Source organism: Sinohyriopsis cumingii, unplaced genomic scaffold (assembly GCF_028554795.1).
Source record: "Sinohyriopsis cumingii isolate HCF-2022 unplaced genomic scaffold, ASM2855479v2 utg000131l, whole genome shotgun sequence".
In the NCBI taxonomy this organism is placed as follows: Eukaryota; Metazoa; Mollusca; class Bivalvia; order Unionida; family Unionidae; genus Sinohyriopsis; species Sinohyriopsis cumingii.
The window spans coordinates 482,193-503,272 of NW_028315872.1; the positions used below are offsets into that span (position 1 = coordinate 482,193).

The window sequence follows — 21,080 nt, forward strand, 5'->3', positions numbered from 1 at the left end:
CATAAAAGAGGGTAGTATGTAATAAATAAAATGTCACATCCATCTTTTCTTCCATGTTGTAGGAAAAACAAGTCCTTTCATATGGCTTATGGATACATCTTGGCATGATGTCCATGACATATTGTAACACATCAAAGTTGTTCTTTCCACCAACTCCAAATAAAATATGCATTGAGTTGTGTGTATATATGAAAAAGAGTGAATTAGTTGAATTAAAAATGACAACAAAATAAATATACCTCATTCCATCAAAACGAGATAATTTTAATCTTAGAATGTTGGACCATATATAGCAATACAAAATTAGTGTCAGTAAAATTCATGTCAATGATTAGTTATTTTATTTACAGCTTTTGTGCCCTGATCAAAATATGCACTTTACATTATTTACAGAGAAAAATATCAAACACACAAAACTGTTCCAAAATCTGTGAGAAGGTGCAGAATAACATACAAGTTGAAGTAGCAAGCTGTCAATAATGTTAGAGAAGAAAAAAGACACTATTAGGATAAAATGAATAAATATTTAGAGTCAAATAATAAACGATTTAGTCCGAAAATAACTGCTATTGGTGCAAGTCACATGTCATGTTATAGCCTAATAATAACTGCTATTGGTGCAAGTCACACGTCACATTATACATGTTACAGTCCAATCGTAACTGCCAGTGGTGCAAGTCACATGTCATGTTAAAGTCCAATAATAACTACTAGTGGTGCAAGTCACATAAGTTGTCATGTTATAGTCCAATAGTAACTGCCAGTGGTGCAAATCACATGTCATGTTATAGTCCAATAATAACTCCTACAGGTGCAAGTCATATAAGTTGTCATGTTATAGTCCAATAGTAACTGCCAGTGGTGCAAGTGACATGTCATGTTATAGTCAAATAATAACTGCTGGTGGTGCAAGTCACATGTCATGTTATAGTCCTATAATAACTCCTACAGGTGCAAGTCACATATGTTGTCATGTTATAGTCCAATAGTAACTGCCAGTGGTGCAAGTCACATGTCATGTTATAGTCAAATAGCAACTGCTGGTGGTGCAAGTCACATCAATTGTCATGTTTAGTTCAATAATAACTGCTAGTGGTGCAATTCACATGTCATATTTTAGTCCAATAATAACTGATAGTGTGGCAAGTAACATTAATTGTCATAATATAGTCCAATAGTAACTACTAGTGGTGCAAGTCACAAGTCATGTTATAGTCCAATAATATCTGCTAGTGGTGCAAGTCCCATAAAGTGTCATCTTGTAGACCAATTATAACTGCTAGTGGTGGAAGTCACGTGTCATATAATAGTTCAATAATAACTGCTAGTGGTGCAATTCACGTCATGCTATAGTTCTATTATAACTGCTAGTGATGCAAGTCACAAAAATTGTCATGTTATATTCCAATAATAATGGCTAGTGGTGCAAATCATATGTCATGTAATAGTCCAGTGATAACTGTTGGTGGTACACATCACATAAATATTCATGTCATAGTCCAAATTGTTATGTTATAGTCCAATAATATATGCCAGTGGTGCAAGTCACACGTCTTGTTATAGTCCAATAGTAACTGCCAGTGGTGCAAGTCACATGTCTTGTTATAGTCCAATAGTATCTGCTAGTGGTACAAGTCATATGTCTTCTTATAGTCCAATAGTAACTGCCAGTGGTGCAAGTCACATGTCTTGTTATAGTCCAATAGTATCTGCTAGTGGTACAAGTCATATGTCTTCTTATAGTCCAATAGTAACTGCCAGTGGTGCAAGTCACATGTCTTGTTATAGTCCAATAGTATCTGCTAGTGGTACAAGTCATATGTCTTCTTATAGTCCAATAGTAACTGCCAGTGATGCAAGTCACATGTCATGTTATAGTCCAATAATATCTGCCAGTGGTACAAGTCACGTGTCATGTTATAGTCCAAAAATAACTGCTAGTGATGCAAGTCATGTCATGTTATAGTCTTATAATAACTGATAGTGGTGCCAGTCACATAAATTGTCATGTTATAGTCAAATAATAACTGCTGGTGGTGCAAGTCACATCAATTGTCATGTTTAGTTCAATAATAACTGCTAGTGGTGCAATTCACATGTCATATTTTAGTCCAATAATAACTGATAGTGTGGCAAGTAACATTAATTGTCATAATATAGTCCAATAGTAACTACAAGTGGTGCAAGTCACAAGTCATGTTATAGTCCAATAATATCTGCTAGTGGTGCAAGTCCCATAAAGTGTCATCTTGTAGACCAATTATAACTGCTAGTGGTGCAAGTCACATGTCATGTTATAGTTCAATAATAACTGCTAGTGGTGCAATTCACAAGTCATGCTATAGTTCTATTATAACTGCTAGTGACGCAAGTCACAAAAATTGTCATGTTATATTCCAATAATATCTGCCAGTTGTGCAAGTCACATGTCATGTTATAGTCCTATAATAACTAATAGTGGTGCAAGTCACATAAATTGTCATGTTATAGTCAAATAATAACTGCTGGTGGTGCAAGTCACATAAATTTCATGTTTAGTTCAATAATAACTGCTAGTGGTGTAATTCACATATCATGTTTTAGTCCAATAATATCAGCTAGTGTTGCAAGTCACATTAATTGTCATGCTATAGTCCAATTATAACTGCTAGTGGTGCAAGTCACATGTCATGCTACAGTTCAATAATAACTGATAGTGGTGCAAAAGACATGTCATGTTATAGTTCAGTAATACCTGCCAGTGGAGCAAGTCACATGCCATGTTATAGTCCAATAAAAACTGCTAGTGGTGCAAGTCACAGGTTATGTTATAGTCCAATACTAACTTCCAGTGGTGCAAGTCAGATGTCATGTGCGACCCCATGTGGCTGAGTGGTCTAAAGTGCTCTCCATTATGGATCACTGCCATCTGACCTCTGCGTGCATTTGAGTCTTGGATTCAGCCAATGTGAGTATGTGAGAAAGCTTGCCAGTACGTTGTCGTGGGTCGGTGGTTCTTTCCGGGGTTTTCCCCGGTTCTTCCTCCACTATTAATACTGGCTACCATGTATAGCCTATTATGTGCTGAAAATGGTATTGAACTGTATAACAACAACAACAATAACAACAACAGATGTCACGTTATAGTCCAATAATAACTGCTAGTGGTGCAAGTCACGTGTCATGTTATAGTCCAACAGTAACTGCTAGTGGTGCAAGTCAAATGTCATGTTATAGTCCAATAATAACTGCTTGTGGTGCAAGTCACATGTCATGTTATAGTACAAAAATAACTGCTAGTGGTGCAAGTCACATGTCATGTTATAGTACAAAAATAACTGCTAGTGGTGCAAGTCACGTGTCATGTTATAGTCCAATAATAACTGCTTGTTGTACAAGTCATGTGTCATGTTATAGTCCAGAATACCAATATTTTCACACATTATTCAAATCTGTCTGATTTGGTCTGGGATAAGTACTGAGGATTAAGCAGGGATTACTGTAACATGACTCCTTTGGAATATATGTTTTTTCTGTTTAGGTACAAGAATCCAGCTGTTATAACACTGTGTATAACGTTCCTTAATAATCACAGTTGTAACAGTGTCAATAAAGTTCATTCAATAATCACAGGATTAACATTTTTTATGAAGTTCCTTCAATAATCACTGTTGTAATACTGTCTATACAGGTTCTTAATAATCTCAGTGGTAACAAATGTCTGTAAATTTCCTTTATAAATCACAGTTGTAACACTGTAAACAAAGTTCCTTCAATAATCGCAGTTGTAACATTGTCTATCAAGTTCCTTCAATAATCACAGTTGTTATACACTGTCTATACAGGTCCTTAACAATCACAGTTGTAACGATGTCTATAAAGTTCCTTCAATAATCACCGTTGTTACACACTGTCTATACGGGTCCTTAATAATCAAAGTTGTAACAATGTCTATATCAATAATCACAGCTGTAACAATGTCTGTATCAATAATCACAACTGTAACAATGTCTATCAGTTTCCTTCAATAATCACAGTTGTTACACACTGTCTATATGGGTCCTTAATAATCACAGTTGTAACAATGTTTATAAAGTTCCTTCAATAATCACAGTTGTAACATCGTCTATAAAGTTCCTTCAATAATTACTATTCTAATACTGCATTCATGATAAATACAACCCAGACTGATATAAAAAATCATTTTTCTTGTATAATCCTGGGCTTTCTGGCTGAAAGCAAATCTGCACAATCATTTAAATGTATTTAGAGTCATTATGCCAAAGTATTTGACTTTTATTCTTCATTGTCTAATACTGTCAATTTTGTCACTATTATCCATCACTTTCATCAGATGATTTCTTCAATTCAAGAGCATCTACCCTTGATGTCAAAGCATGCAGTGCATCTCCAAATGTTTCTAATGTTTCCTCAACTGTCTCTATCCTGCCAAACCAAGTTTTCAGTATATCAAGGTAGGACCCAGCAGGTACTGCTGAAACTTGAGTGTGCTGAATTTCCTGCAAAATTTGGTTCTCGAAATCAGGATCCCCACATTGCTGACTGAGGGTTATCAATGTGGAGCTGATGCTGTTCCAACTTACTTGATAGTCATGGGCATTCATCTTGCATGACTTAGCATGACCATACAATTTATTCCTGTCTTCTCGCAAAGTTTTAATCATGCTCTTTTCCTGCTGACTCAAGGAAGGTACAATGTTATTGAAGAGAGCTGAGAGCAATGTGATGTCATATTCGTCAAGGTTTGTGTTGCCTCCATTTGGTGGGAACAGTATGTCCATTTGAGAAATGTTTAGCACCTTCTTTTTAAGTAGACTCTTGATGGTGTTCCTGTTGTTGGCAAGATACTGGTCCAAAGTTCTGGTAGGAGTGATCATGTGATGATGGAGAAGTTGTCTCAGGACCCGTGATCCAACATCAACCAACAGATATGCAATGCGCATAAAGCTGTCAGTCTCACTGGTTGACGAGGGTAGCATTGGGCCAACTTGTGCTGAAAGACAGGAAATAATGTATGAACACTTTAATAAACAGGTAGAAAAGTTATACAAAAGACTATAATACAAACAAACACACATACACACTCATACATACATACATACAGTGTACATACATATGCACATGCATACATACATACAGGTGACCAAAGCAAGGCAGATTTGCATAGATTTTATGTGTTACACTTAATCATAATGACTGTTGATTGAAAATGAAACTAGATTTTGGTAGCATTTAACTCACACTCATTTTATTAAACAAAAATCCTTTATTAAACATTATACATGTATCTCTAAATAATCAAATTTCATATATTCCAATATACAACACAATTAATACAATACCTCAAAACGATTGAATTGACTTTATAGTCAAATATACAACATAATTAATATCATCTCTCTGTATAATAAAACTGCATTTACATCAAATGCACAGCATAACCTAATATCGCTGTGCAACTAAACTGCATTTAAAAATCAATTATACTACACAGTAGTAATGTATTTAACCTATGTGCTAAACTGTCAATGATTTCAGAACAGCTGAGGTGTTTCTATAACCAGAAGAGACACAAAAAATCTGAAAAATACATGATGGGATGTAAGTGTTATATACAGAATGCTATTATTCTAAAGCAATTAAATGTTGAACTTTGGTTTAAACATGTGATAAATATGAAATTCCACTGTAATACCAAATATTACTATTCAACTATTTCTCAAAGGTGTATGGAAGATAGATGATAAAATATTACTCTTCAACCATTTCTCATAGGCATTTGGAAGATAGATGATAAAATATTACTGTTCAACCGTTTCTCATAGGTGTATGGAAGATAGATGATATTATATTACTATTAAACTTTTTCTCATAGGAATTTGGAAGATAGATGACAAATATTACTATTCAACTATTTCTCATAGGTGTATGGAAGATAGATGACAAATATTACTATCCAAGTATTTCTCAAGGGAATATAGAACATAGATGATAAAATATTAATATTCAACCGTTTCTCATAGGTGTATGGAAGTTAGATGATATTATATTACTATTCAACTTTTTCCCATAGGTATATAGAAGATATTATTATCATCTGAAGAAATAAATTCTGGTTTTGCATTTATAACTTCGAATCATCATTTCCTTTCATTTTTACTTCCACTTGATTTGAAGAAAATCAAAATGCATTACCACAGTCATCAGATTTATATTGTTGACAGCTAAAAAGACATAACTAGTACATGTCCATCATGTCTTGTTATTGTATATCTTCATAAGGTAACAAATGCATTAAATACAAAATAATGTTTAAGAATATATGTAACTACAAATGCAATGCATGTATTATATAGTCAATCAGCAACATCTGTACAAACTTAAACACTTTCACATCTGAATACTTTAAATCGTTAATTCAGTAAAACAGAATTCAGTGGTTTCCAAAAAGAATTTGTTTGAAAGATTTTCTGTCTTTAATAATGCTGGCTATACCTGAGGCAGTTGTTAGTACCATTTTTTAAAGTCTTTGGTATGACTCGGACAGGGTTCAAACCGATGACTTCCCGCTTCCGAGGCAGATGTTCTAACCACTAAGCCACTAGGAGGGACTAGTTGTAATAGCTTTAATAAAATCTGGCATTGCAAGATGCTTAATGTCTCTAATATAGATACAGTTCATTTGAAAACTACTTTTCTACAATGAACTGAAAGAACAGAATATTAAGACATGGTTGTTTTCTTTCCATTTCCTCCTTTAATAGTTTTTGTTTATATAATATACACTGTAAGTTTTTATATGCCATAATCAGCTAATGATAATGTGACATTTTATGTTGGACATGACCTCGTCCAAATCAAGTTCATTTTCTACCTGAACTAAATAATTTATCTTGGCTTTGTAGTAAACATGATTATCTCAATCTGAGTCTAGAACTTTAGAAATTCCCCTTGAACTGCTGGGTCTAACTGTTATTTACTATACATTTTATATTATCATTTTAGTAACAGACTTCTAATTATAACTAAGATTTTATTTTTAACATCATGAACTTTAGAAAAAGGAAACTTACCATTAGGTAATAGTTGGGGCTTTTTTTGGAAATGCTAATTGTGACCTGAGGTCATGTAGAGGACTATATAATCTTGATTTTCTCTGAAAATTAATTATTTGTGCTACAAGAACTCGAGATAGAATTAGTTGCATTATAGTTGTGTCCAGAAGTTCATTTAGGCTGGAATTTGTTCATGCATTCAATTATTTAATTCAAGTGATTCTTCTCTGGAAATACAAAGAACTTTTCAAAAATAACATTCTTAGAAATGAAGCCTTGAATTTATAGTGAAATTTCAAAAATGGATTTTTTCATAGATTGTATTATTGTGATCCAACAAAATATTGTTGGTACATTGCCACCATATGGGCTACTATGGGCACATCAACACTTTCAATGTTGGGTTTAATTCGGATTTCCACTAAAGTTTATTCAGAACACTAATCATTAGGACTAGTGTTTGTAATTCTATGATTCTTTGAGATTTAATTGCAGTGCATACATTCCTTTTTTTACATTTTCACTTTGTGTTTCAGGAAAATAAATTATTCGTTGAATTTTACAAAGTTTGTTGCTTGCTTCTCACTCTTTTCTATTGCATATTTTAAGACCATAGAGTTGTAATAATGGGTTCAAAAACTTTGTATTTAAATGTATCTTTCATTTTATCTATTTACCAAAGCATAATGCAAAGCAATTCTGTTTTGAAAAAATGATTGATATAATGTATACATCATTAAGTACACAAATTAAATTTTTTCAACAAGATAATAAATCAGGAAATAACCTAAAAGGTTTTTCAGTAACTGTTGTTACTTTATTTCATGTTATTCTAAGCCATTTCAGCCCATGTTCAATAATGACTGGCATGGCTATACTTGATAAAGTGAAAAACAAATCTCAGAGCTAAGCTCTTCAGTGAAAAACAAGAGACAGCCCACCTGGCTGTCAGTAAATTTTCTATTTAAAATACATTTAGTAGTTTTGATACCAGATCGATATAATCTGTAAAAAAATTAAATTCCTTTAAAACCAGGATGCTTTTCATCCATTATCATTTTATCATTCTAAAAAATTATTTTGGGTAATCATTTAAAAGTTTTATGCTCCACTATTTGTGACTGGAGAAATTATGTATTATTTGTTAGAGATTGTCAAGATGTCACGATGAATTCTGAAGATTCAGTTTTATTCCAGTAAAGTGGCCACATTTCAGTGCAGGTGGGCATTACTTGCTTCCAACATGCTTTCCTTCAAAATTTGTCAAATTCTGCTTAGGAATGATTTGGTAAAATGCTGCAAAGATTTGAATTCTCTACTTGTATGAATAACAGCCATGTATGATAATGATTCAGTATAACTTGTATGAATGTGATGGTATGAATAACAGCCATGTATGATGATGAGTCAGTATAACTTGTATGAATGTGATTGGTATGAATAACAGCCATGTATGATGATGATTCAGTACAACTTGTATGAATGTGATTGGTATGAATAACAGCCATGTATGATGATGATTCAGTATAACTTTTCTGAATCTGATTGGTATGAATAACAGCCATGTATGATGATGATTCAGTACAACTTGTATAAATGTGATTGGTATGAATAACAGCCATGTATGATGATGATTCAGTATAACGTGTATGAATGTGATTGGTATGAATAACAGCCATGTATGATAATGATTCAGTATAACTTGTTTGAATCTGATTGGTATGAATAACAGCCATGTATGATAATGATTCAGTATAACATGTATGAATGTGATTGGTATGAATAACAACCATGTATGATGATGATTCAGTATAACAATATGAATCTGGTATGAATAACAGCCATGTATGATGATGATTCAGTATAACTTGTTTGAATCTGATTGGTATGAAAACAGTCACATATGATAATGATTCAGTATAACTTGTATGAATGTGATTGGTATGAATAACAGCCATGTATGACAATGATTCAGTATAACTTGCACAAATTTTATGTGTGTGAATAACAGCCATGCATGATAATAAATCCATATAACTTGTATGAATGTGATTCGTATTAATAACAGCCATGTATGATAATGAGTCAGTATAACTTGTATAAATCTCAATGGTATGAACAACAGCCATGTATGATAATGATTCAGTATAACATGTATGAATGTGATTGGTATGAATAACAGCCATGCATGATAATGATTCAGTATAACTTGTATGAATGTGATTGGTATGAATAACAGCCATGTATGATAAGAATCATTATAACTTGCATGAATGTGATTGGTATGAATCAAAGCCATGCATGATAATGATTCAGCATAACATGTATGAATGTGACTGGTATGAATAACCGCCACGTATGATGATGATTCAGTATAAAATGTATGAATGTGATTGGTATGAATAACAGCCATGTGTGATAATGATTCAGTATATCAGTATAACTTGTATGAATGTGATTGGTATGAAGGTTTATGATAATGATTCAGTATAAGTTGTATGAATGTGATTGGTATGAATAACAGCCATGTATGATAATGATTCAGTACAAGTTGTATAAATTTGATAAAGCTCTTTATGCCAGGATACTTTCCTGCAAAATTTATAAAATTGCAGAAAGAATTCTGAGACTTCTTTCTAAGGACCTTCTTTGATTTTGTAATAGCAGCCATATTGGATGATAGATCAGCATCAGTTGCATAAACTTGAATGGCCTTGATTGAAACAAGCTTTCTGTGCAAGTTAGTACAATTCTATTCAGCTGTTTTAAAAGATGGTGAGTAGTGAAATGGGACGATTCAGCATCAATGGGAATTAGCATTACAGAACCCCCGGGACTGTTTAGCGTCAATGGAAATTTAATATTAACCACCCTGGGACTGTTTAGCGTCTATGTAAATTTAACATGGATGAAAAACCCTGGGACTGTTTAGCGTCAAGGGAAATTAACATGGGAAATAGATTTTGGGACTGTTGAGCGTCAAGGGGAATTGAACATGGGAATATGGGACTGTATAGCGTCAAGGGAATTTAAACAGGGTGGGACTGTATAGCGTCAAGGGAAATTTAACATGGGATTTTTATTTTTTTTATAAAAAAAGAAAGAAAAAAAAAAGAGGGTTGGCAATTGAAAGTCATTCTCTTTTCGAGACCTATGAGTGGCCCTGAAAAGGGCCTTTGGGTTTCTTCTTCTTCTTCTTTTATTTCCTCCACTTCTTCATCCATCCCCTTATCTTTTCTAATAATCCTTTCTTCTTCTTCTTTATATCTGACTCTGGTAACCAGTCAGGATGGCCCAACTCTCTAAATTTCCTCTGTATTTTCATCCAATTGTTGTTAAGCCTCTCAAACTCTTCCTTTTTCTTTTTGTTTTCCTCATCTTTTCTTTCTTCCCTCCATCTCTCTTTAATGCTCTCTACTTCTTCCTCCATTACTTTTCTCATCAGATCTTCTCCTTTCTTCATCTTGTTCAACCCCCATTATACATTCCTCCACTCTGTCCAGTACAATATCTTTTCTAGGAAGCACCGGACTTGGATGACATGATCCAGTGCTTCCTTCAAACTTCCCACTCTGAAGTAAGGTGGGTTAATGAAGCCTCTTGACTTATTGACTTCTTCTTCTATCATCCCTGCTATGATATCTCTTGCTGTCTTTAGGCCTTGAACTTGACTGCTTACCAAGTCTTTCATATCTCCATGCCTCCATTCCTCTTCTATTCTTCCTACAACATATTCTACATCCATTATCCAAAAATAGATGTCTCTCAATAGATTAAATAAAACTGATACTTGAGTCATTTTGCCTCAGTTATTCCTTAGAATGGTTCCAACATCAAACTTTGTGGGTTCTTATAGTGAAAGCGCGGACGTGAAGGAAAACATCCCCAAAACAAAATTGATATTACCTAGATCATCACTTAAAACGTGCGGACGTGAAGGAAAACATCCCCTACTTTTCTCATTTCATATGATCTACTATCCACATATGTGAAGCATCAATAAACAAACCACTAATCTGCTATTTACACATGCAAAGCATTAAAATGAAACCCTAATCTACTATTCACACTAACCTATGCTAACCCTTATTACCACACAATCATATACATTAACTTATACACTCACACTATGAAAAAGAGTCAGTGTTTATATTCACACTACATACACACATTGGCAAATCGATTGTTATTTCTTTTCTAGAGTATTGGGTAGCCCTGAAAAGGGCTGTTTGTTTTTTGAACTCCAGTGACACCTAGTTAATGATAGCACCTTCCAGGCCTGGCACCACACACACATCTTCGTCCCCAGTCTCCTTTTACTTTTTTTCTTGAAAGCGCAGAGGAAGGATGATTGGCTTCAGCACCCCAATCCTCTGTCTCTGGTATCGTGTAAGCCATCCTCTCTCCTATTTTCTTTTCCTCCTCTTCCCTCTGTCTTCTCTCCTCCTCTTCCTTCTTTATTCTTTCCTCTTCTACTATGGCCTCCGCGGCCAGTTCATTTAACAGGCGCCTGACATATTCCAGATGTATCTGGAGTTCAAGAAGTTTGCTTATTCTGGTATTCATTGTCTTGTTAACGAATGAACAGGGTAGCTAGACTGCCCAGCGAGTTTCAATTTATACTGAGAGCGCGGACGTGATGGAAAACATCCCTTAAAACAAAATTCATCTTACCTAGATCATGACCAAACAATGCGCGGACCTAAAAGAAACACTCACTTTTTTATACTGCCCATCACTATTCTAAAACATTTTATTAAACAAATAATATACTATTCACATACGCAAAGCAATCCAATCAAACCCCAAATCTACTCTCCCCACACCACAAACAGCCAAAAACATGATCTTAATCTACTATCCACACCAACGTACTTGAGCACTTACAAACACACAATCCTATACACAAACACATACACTCACATCACAAAAGAGTCAGTGTTTATATTCACACAACTCTACCTACACACATTGGCAAATCGATTGTTATTTCTTTTTCTTATTGGGTAGCCCTGAAAAGGGCTGTTTTTTTGTTTGCTAGGGCAATCTTTTAGTTTCTAAGAATGCGACGTCCTCTGAGGATAGACTTTCTGACGATAGGTCTGCTTCTTCGGAAAGAGAAGAAGAACTTTTTGGTGTCGATACGACAATCGACAAAGCCTGTCAGGTTCAGGTTGCTGCTGCTGCTGTTGCTGCTGTTGTTGTTGCTGTTGCTGCTGTCTCTGAAGTCTGTACTTCTCTGTCCATTCTTCTTGCTCCCTGTTCACTTCTTCTCTGAAGAGCTCTTCTATCAGGTCTTCAGTGACTTTTAACATTTTCACATTCTCTATCTCTTCTGGCTTCGGTATCAGACTGTGTCTGACCCTATGCAAATTCACGTAGGCTTCGTTTAGCTTAGCTAGTTTGGAGCACATCTTCGTAGGAGGATGAGTCGACAATGGATGGTTAGACTGGAAACTAGCCCGGTTCTTAAAGTCAAAGCGCGGACGTGAAGGAAAACATCCCTCTACGGTTTTCGAGCCGCAACGTTCAATGAGTGTCATGAGAGGAATAGAGAGAAGTCAAAGAGCATGAATCAACATTCTTATAGCCAAACAAAAGACAAAGGCATTTTTTTTCAAAACACAACATTTTTTTATTCAAAATCGCTTAACACTAACAAACAACTAACATTTTTTAACAATAATTCAACAATATAACATCAAACATTTTTTTCAAATCAGAAACATTTTTTTTTCAATTCACACTCTACTATAAACAGGGCTGACAACGTTGTGAATGAAATTGTGATTTCCACTGTTGGAAGTCATTAGGCCATTGATGGACACTACGTTTCCTAGCTTGAGACAAAAGATAAGCATAATGGTCATAAAACCATCGATCTACTTTCACATCGTTTCTAGAAGAAGAACGAGGATCAAAATGAGTCACTAAATGTTCTAAGGAATAGCCCAGGCTGCGATGATGCAGAAAATACACACAATATTGTCCACACACCAAAGAATATGTGCCTTGTAATTTCACATTATTGAATCGGGTGGTCTGAGCATTTCTTCTCATAAAGTCGATGATATCGTCTTCCAAAGGGGGCAATCCGTACGAATCAAAATATTCCACACATCCTTCTTGAGGAAAGTAAACGGCTACCCAGTGGGTTCCTGGGAGATGACTGTCGTCCGTGTTGATCACATAAGCTAGATGGTCTTGAGGTTTGCGATGAGGGAGTTCATCTTTAGCACAGACGACAGGATTCCAAGAAGCCGTATACGAACTGTGGTTCAAAAGGTAATAAAGTTCCCAGGTATCCATGTTTTGTGTGGGTTTTTTTCTTCTTCACAGGTAATAATAAGTCGTCAATTCGATCCTGACTTTTTGCTTGAAAATGTCTGACAAATAACCGTTTCTTCGTTTCGTCTCCTCACTCTGATTCAGAAGAGCTTCGATACGATGGATCTCTTGAGTGGTTAATGGTGGACAAGAATGTTCATGCAAGTCTTTATACCACTGGTGCAACACGTCATCGTCCGAGATGAAACTCCAAGCTTCGTCCAGATACTCGTCCAATTTTTCTTCTTGACTCAGCATCAGGCATTTATCGTGTTGAATTTGACTGGGATGATCGTTTTGACATCCATAGCAATCTTTCTTGATCAATTCCGTCATTTTTTCGACCAAGTGTTTGGAAAAACAGGAGACTAAATGGGTTTCTTGTTCTGGCCATCTTGACTTAATCATGACAACTTCTTCGTCTTTGTCTTGGGATTCTCCTTCCACGGTCTCCTCACATTCCATCTCCAAAGTTTCTCCACTAGGTAAAGAGGGATAACAGTCTTCCATAGCTTCTAATAGTCTAGAATGACTTCTCTCAAACTGTTGATTACTATGGTATTATCGAATTCTGCATACAGGATGGTGTTCACTGTCTTGTCCAGTGGTTCTGCAAACTGAAGTTCCACACGAATCTGGCCGGATTTTATAGGGTGAAAATGTCCCTCGTCACTGCCTTGGTCTGGAGTGAAATCGAAAGCCCACAAAACATAGTCTCCTGTGTAATCTTCGTACGTAATACCGTGACTGGTGTTGGTTCCTAACTGGCCGGTGGCTTCGTACAAGGACAAGTACGATCTCAAGGAATTCATCTTCGTGTTACCAAAGTTAGGTTCGAAAGGTCTGGTACACAAGGTCTTGCCATTGCGACTGACTTCGATTTTCTTCACGTTGAAGTGTTGAAAGTGGAAAGGATTTTCAGTGAAGTCTCCGTTGAAGGCTGAATTCAGGACCATACCAAGGATTAAACGTTTGGGTAACTGTCCTTGAAACAGATGATCTTCGATCATGGAATGATGTCCAGTGGGAATGATGAAGGTTTTCACTTCCACGCGTCGTATGGGATATTTGGCGGTCATTCTGCTCAATGTCTGACTAATGTCATTTCCCACTTTGGGTAACACTTCCACGCGTCGTACGCAGAGTTTGACCTCCTCGATTTTGCTTTTAGGATTGCCAGCAGCAGTATCAGCCAACAAATGGAAAGCGGCACTGCTGCGATTCAGTCTCAAGCGAACATTGACACCGTTTAGCAAATATTTCTCTTGTAACCACATGTCCAAATGCAAACGATCTATCAGTTCTAGACTCTGTCCATTTTTGATTTTGTTTCGTCTTTCCTCAAAGCCGTCGTTGTCTTTATCTAATGTGTCAAACTTGCCCGCTTCGTCAGGTTCCCCTAGCACACAAGCATTGAGATGAGTATTCTTGGCATCTATTCCGTACTTCAAGAGATTTTCCAGGTAGGCACGGTAAGGGTAAGTATCCATGCTGCTGCTGACCAGTTTGTTATTCAAGTACAAGTCCACTGAGCTGAACAAGGAATGCATGAAATTGTTGACGGGAGCTATATTCGCAGTGGCATCTATTCCACCATTATCCTTATCTAGAACTTTGACTTTCAAGTACAAGTAACTGCTATTCAGATCGATGTAATCTTCGGGCTGTCTTTTAATTTCAAACTCGATGGGAGCGGAATCCGTCAAAGAGGAGACGGGGTGAAATTCCACCCACTGGGATTCTTGCATCGTCATCATGGTGGGGGGCATGGCAAACAGATCCAGTTCCGACTTGGAACAGGTGCAAGATTCTCGGTGCATCATTTTTTTTTCTATGTCTCAATAATCGAAAACGTCTAAGTCTCGAACGGTTCTTCTTTTCTTAGTCTTTCTAGCTTTAGACGTGTGAAGTCTGGTAAAAGGGTGTTTTCTTCGTCGTCTCTTTCTGCCTTGTCCTTGCTGTGGCGTCAGGGAAGTAGGAATGCCTGACTCGGTAGCGTGCAGGGCATTTATAGGTGTTTCTTGTCGACCCAAAAGGTCTTAGCCGTTTGAAGCAAGACATTTTTGCCTGCCCTCATGAAGGCTTCTTTAGGGTTTTGTTTGTCGATGATGACATTTTGGAGAAATTCTTTGCCTTGTGTCAGTGCCGCATCTTTCAAGGCGTGCAATCCGCGTGTCACCATCGGTTTCAACACCGGGGCCACCGAACGAAAGGCCGATTTTAACATATCTCCTAAATCATGTTCTCGCTGTCGAGCAACCCCTCGGTACACTGGATACATGACTTACGAATCGTGAGAGAACCGTTTTCGAAAATGGAGTTTCACCGTGACTTTTCTTTTGGTGAATGGAATATTTTGTCCCAAATCTCCTTTTATAGCAATGTTGACGTGTCCAAATACGACTTGCTGACAGGCAAATAATGAGGATGTACAAATTCGCGGTGGACGTGGTGTTTCCACCTTCCTCGTCAGTGACCATGGCAGAATTCACTTTGAAAGGAATGACACGCAGTAATGGCACGGAGGTGTGTCCCACCACGTTGTACTCCACCACATAGGAGTACACGAACATCAAATTCAGTCCCTGGTTCAGTTCTACCGGGAAACGAAAATACCTCAATCTCTGCTTTCTCAATTCTTTTGGAGCGCTTATCCGTGACCAAATTGAGGTCTCCACCCAAAATGTTATACAAATCAGGGCAAAATTTAATACGTATACTTTTTTCCTCACTTTCAAATTTGACGAGTAGACGGTGAGACAGTTTGTGGTACTCAATGGTGACACGTTTTTTTAGTCCGGTCAGAACTTTGTCAAATGCTGCATAGAATTGTCAGCGATGGCCTCCACCAGATGTTGACCACTAAAATAATGGCCTGAGTTCATTTTAAAGTGATAAACGTAAAAAGGAGGAGAAGTGTCACTGCTGCTGCGGAGTATTGGGGTCTTGGGAAGTGATTTATGTTGAGAAGTGGTTGTCATGGTTTGCTGCACTGTTGGGTCCAGAATTTCGACGTCAAAGTGTTTTGAGTTTCAGTGATGTTTTTGATTTGTGTTGGATAAATCATTTCTGCCAAAGCCACTTCCCAATGGGCTTCGTGATCTAATGGGATGGCCTGAGGTAATTTGGCCGTGTAACAGCACAACGTGTTGTGGGGAAACACCTCCATGGAACTGTCACTGGGTAAGGTTAAGTAAAATTGGTTTTGGTGACTCATAATTCCAGAGTTCTGTGGCTCTCCGAGGGGTTACTGGACGTCAGAGGAATGTCTCCGCTCAAAATGGGGTTCTGGTTGTGGTTGTTGTTGGAGTGGTGACGGGCACTGGCACTGGACACAAGGTTCCCGTGGTTCCCGTTCGAAGAGAATTTCAGGCAGGGATTAGGAAGCAGGTAACCGATGCAACTGCTCAATAAAATGGTCCACAATTGTTTGTCTCCTTGTTGCAAACTCAAATTGGCGATGGCTGCCCCGATGACACAATACACCACAAAGATTTGGCAGAAAAAGACGATTTGCGTTTTAGGCACACGTTATCCACACCACACCCACAAGGGTTGTTTTTGTAAATCTTGCACAGAAGAACTGGGCGAAGGATTGGTAGCCGTAGTAGCTGCGTCTGTGTGAAAGGGCATGATGGTCACTTCTTTTTATAGTCGATGACTGGCGAAGCGTCGATCCAAGAATCAAAACTGGGTGGATATCCTTTCCAACGTACTTTGACTTCTTTGACACGTCGTTTGCCCACTTTACGGGTTCTGCGTTCGAGAATGCTTTCGATGTCGTACACGTCGTCTTCCTATTTGGTGACACGTTGTAACTCGGGCAAATAAAACGTTCCTTTGAGCACTTCTCCGTTCATGTCTTCCAATTTATAGACGGCAGGATGATGGCCATGCACTCGTCCAGTGACACGAAACAATTCGGTAGTCCAGTTAGGTAAGTGACCTTTGTCGAAAGTGCGTTTGGTTTTGCCAATGCGCATCCAATCTCCTATGGCCAACTCTCCACTTTTCTTGGGGACAGCCCTCGTCGGGGACGTACCAAACAGGCGCTCAAACACCAGCACTTCGTTGTCAGGAGTCACTTCTTGCGGGGCACGTCCGATGCTTCGATGGTAAGATTGGTTGTACGCTTGTGACCAGGTGCGGTAAGATGTCGATGTACTTCAGAGTGTGGTGATGCGTAAAATATTTCCACATGCGTTCTTTCAAAGTGCGTTGAAAACGTTCCACGATGCTGGCTTTGGTTTCGGGATTCTCGGTGGTAAAAAAATGAATGTCACGTTTCTTTAATTCTTTTTGGAAAGCTTGGTTCAGAAATTCGGTACCTTTGTCTGTTTCCCATCGAAGAGGGTGACGACCGCTTTGTTTCAACACCCGTTGCAGGGCTCGCACTAACTCGCTGCTCGATTTGGAAGTCAAGGGCACGACCCAGGCAAATTTGGAAAAGACGTCGATGACACAAAACAAATATTTGTAGCCACGATTGTAGCTGGCCAAATGAGAGACATCGGCTAAATCGGCTTGCCATTGATGATCGATGCCTTCCACTCGGGTGCGACTTCTGGCAAACTTGCGTCGAATGGGTTTGTGTAAAGTGTAAGTAACTTGTTCTTGTAACCATCATTGCACTTGAGGTAAACGGAGACTTTTCAGTCGAGTTTTGGCAGCACGATACAATTTTTGAACTCCTGCGTAACCTGCAGGATGGGAGGGATCGTAGTAAATGCTGGCTAACACTTTTTCCATTTGTTTGTTTGTTTGTTTGTTAATAAGGCACCCACTCTTGGAAGATGCTACTCTTTTTCTCTTGGGGTACTTTCTTGGATTGCAATGCTTTGCGTGTGCGACCGGCAATAGGTGTCGAGGAGGAGGAGGAGGAGGATGTAGGAACAGGGATATTTTTTCTTGTTTCACTTCTGTCTTCACTTTCTTTTTCTCTTGTGATGAAGAAGGGGTAGTCTTCATCTTTTTAATCCATCCAATTCTGGAGGTAGGTGGTGTTGTTAACTTGCGTACTTTTTCTGGTGAAGTTTGAAACCCTTCCTCTTCTACTTCTCCTTTTTCTGTCTTGGTCACTGGTAGTGGTGGTGGTGGTAGTGATGATGGTGTTGGACTTTTCATCAAGGTCTTAAAATCTTTCAGAGTGGGTAGAGCTGTTTCGTCTAAAGCTTTCTGGTGAAAGAGTTGCAGTCGTTGCAAGAGTTGACCGTACTTTTGAGATTTTTCTGTTTCGGACAAATCTTCGCGATCCATCAAGGATTGCAATTCGTGTTGTAACTGGGACATCTCGCTCAAATTGGGACTGGGAGGTAAATGCGGGGTGCGTTGTTCTTGCCAACGATGGTATTCCATCCATCGTTTGTAAGGCACTAAAGCTAGTTTTCGTCCTTCCATGGGGTTGTCAGGGGTCGATTCTGAGATCTTGGGACTTACGAGGGCCTTTTTATCTTGCTCCCACCAGTCCTCCCAACATGGTTCCCAAGACTCCTTTCAGTAAGGGGCCTAACAAGAGGGGTAAAATACCTCCACGTTGGACCAACATCTTCTTCTTTTGACGAATGGGAATTTTCTTTTGAACCATTTGGCGAAGAACGTGACGATGTTTGCCTAAGCATTGTTTCTGGTGTTTAGACAAAGGGATCGTGCCTTTCAAGACGTTCAAACAGCATTCGCACACGGTATCGATGACCTCTTTGGAGGCCGATTGAATGAGTTTTTTTCGTAGGGGTGGAGAAGCTTTGGACGGGACAGATAACATGTCCTCATGTTTGACTAAACGAGGAGGCAGTCCTTTTCTTTTCTTTCCTTGGGGTTGTTTAGAAGAGGGATGTTTTCTGGAGGGTGACATCTTCAGGAGCACCAAAACACTGATACCCTACTTGGTCACACACCTTTTTTATACTGGAACGCGTCGCCACTGATTGTCTTTACGTCGTATCAACTTCAGGACAGGTATGACACGCCGTGCAGGGGTACGCAACGGACTAAATCGAGCCAGTTCTTGCTTGGACAAATCCAGTAAACTTTGTAACATGCCCGATCTTTCTTGAACTTTGATTTTGGGATCAGGTACTTTGTGAGCAGCAGCCACTGCCACTAAACTGGAGGGTCCTGCCACTGGGGAAGTTCTTGGGGTCATCAACGGAGAAGTTGTTGGTGTGATCAATGTCTCCAAGTACTCTTCAGTTCTTGGTGTCATCAACGGGGAAGTGGATGAACGCGAGGCTGCCGGAGACGCGGTCACCGTCGTGGCAGGTCGTGGTTTGCGAGTGTAAGGTTGCGTCCTGGCCGAAGTGCCTCTCTTGCGACTAGTTTTCTTCTGTGGACTTTTCTTTTTCTGGGGACTTTTTCTCTGTTTCTTTTTCTGGGGACTTCTTTTCTTTTTCCGGGGTGGTGTCTGGTAAGAGGAGGGTCCCGCCACTGGAGAAGTTCTCCTTGGGGACCTGGTCTTTTTCTTCTTCTTGGAGCTTCGTTTGACTTTTTTCTTGGGGAGAACTTTGGGGGTATTAGGATCAAATCTTAAGAGAGAGCGAATGATGACCCCTCCTAGAGTACCGCTCCCTCCAGGTTTCAAAATAATTTGTTTTTTGGTTTGAGTGTCGATGCGGGGATCGGCCAGTTGGGTCAAAGCGACTTTCTTTCGATCAAAAAAGCGTTTGGTTTGATGAGGAATCTGAATGATTCCTTGGAGTAATTGACGTGCCGTCACCGTGAACCATCGTAAGACTTCTTTGAGACTAGCTTCTAAGACATGAGCTCGTATTTGTGGATTTTTTTCTCGACTGATGCCATACAAGGCACGAATCAATTTGACGGGAAGATACGACTGAAGGGACATCATGTTCAAAATGTGTGTGAGACAGACGAAAAAGGTCTGAGGTTTTTATAGATATTTTTGTGGAGTGAAATTAAGTCGAGGACGGAGACGTGTAAAGGACAGGCCCTCCGTCTTAGCACCAGTGGTGAAACAAGTGGGTACGAAATCGCAAATCATCGGGGGTCGTAGGTTTCAAATCGACGAGTAAATAGGCGTGTGGAGTTTGAGTGGCATCGTCGTACGCCTGAGTCAGCCAAGGCGTTCCTAACTGTTTGGCTAAGACTTGCACTTGCGATTTATCTCGAGGGCTTTTAAACAAGACCACGTAATGCGCATTGAGACTGATGGTGCGATGGGCTTTACTTTGTTGAAACAAATTTTGGGTGATGTAAACAACACTGGCATTACAGTGATGCCCTTTGCGCGTGAACCACAGTTTAATTTCTTCTTCGTCTTCCCCTAACATGTCGTCGAAAATGACCAAATGGGTTTGACGGGAGTCAGAGATGATGCCGTCGTCTTCTTTAGGAATGCCTTCCACAAACACGATGGAATCGCCTTGACTTTCTCGCAAGAGGCTGTACGCCGATTGACACTCTTTGTAACACCTCACGATTCGCTGAGGTGGCCGATCGATCAAATGATGTTTATGTTCGATCAAACGTTTGACGAATTCGGTTTTGCCTGAACCGCTAGGTCCGGCAATGAGCATGTTAAAGGGATGGCGAAGATACAAAGCCTCCCAAATGGCAGGATCTAAGTGTTCGTCGATGACTTTGACAGTAGAGGAAGAGGGAGCAGAGACAGCAGAAGTAGCCATAGTATCAGAAATGTCACTTGTGGCACGAAAACAAACAAGACGAGAGTTTATATACTTT

The 21,080-nt window shown here is 38.6% G+C and overlaps 1 protein-coding gene across 4 annotated transcripts in view; it reads right to left on the bottom strand.

Annotated features, from left to right (window-relative positions):
- Positions 1–234: 234 nt before the first annotated feature.
- The window catches only part of LOC149774807 (uncharacterized), a 208,457-nt gene continuing 187,611 nt past the window's right edge, over positions 235–21,080 (bottom strand). For all 4 annotated transcript variants that reach the window (XM_089944718.1, XM_089944719.1, XM_089944720.1 and 1 more), the window contains exon 13: positions 235–4,993. In XM_089944718.1, coding sequence (XP_089800844.1) covers positions 4,314–4,993 — 680 coding nt within the window. In that variant the 3' untranslated portion in view covers positions 235–4,313. The remainder of the gene's footprint in view (positions 4,994–21,080) is intronic.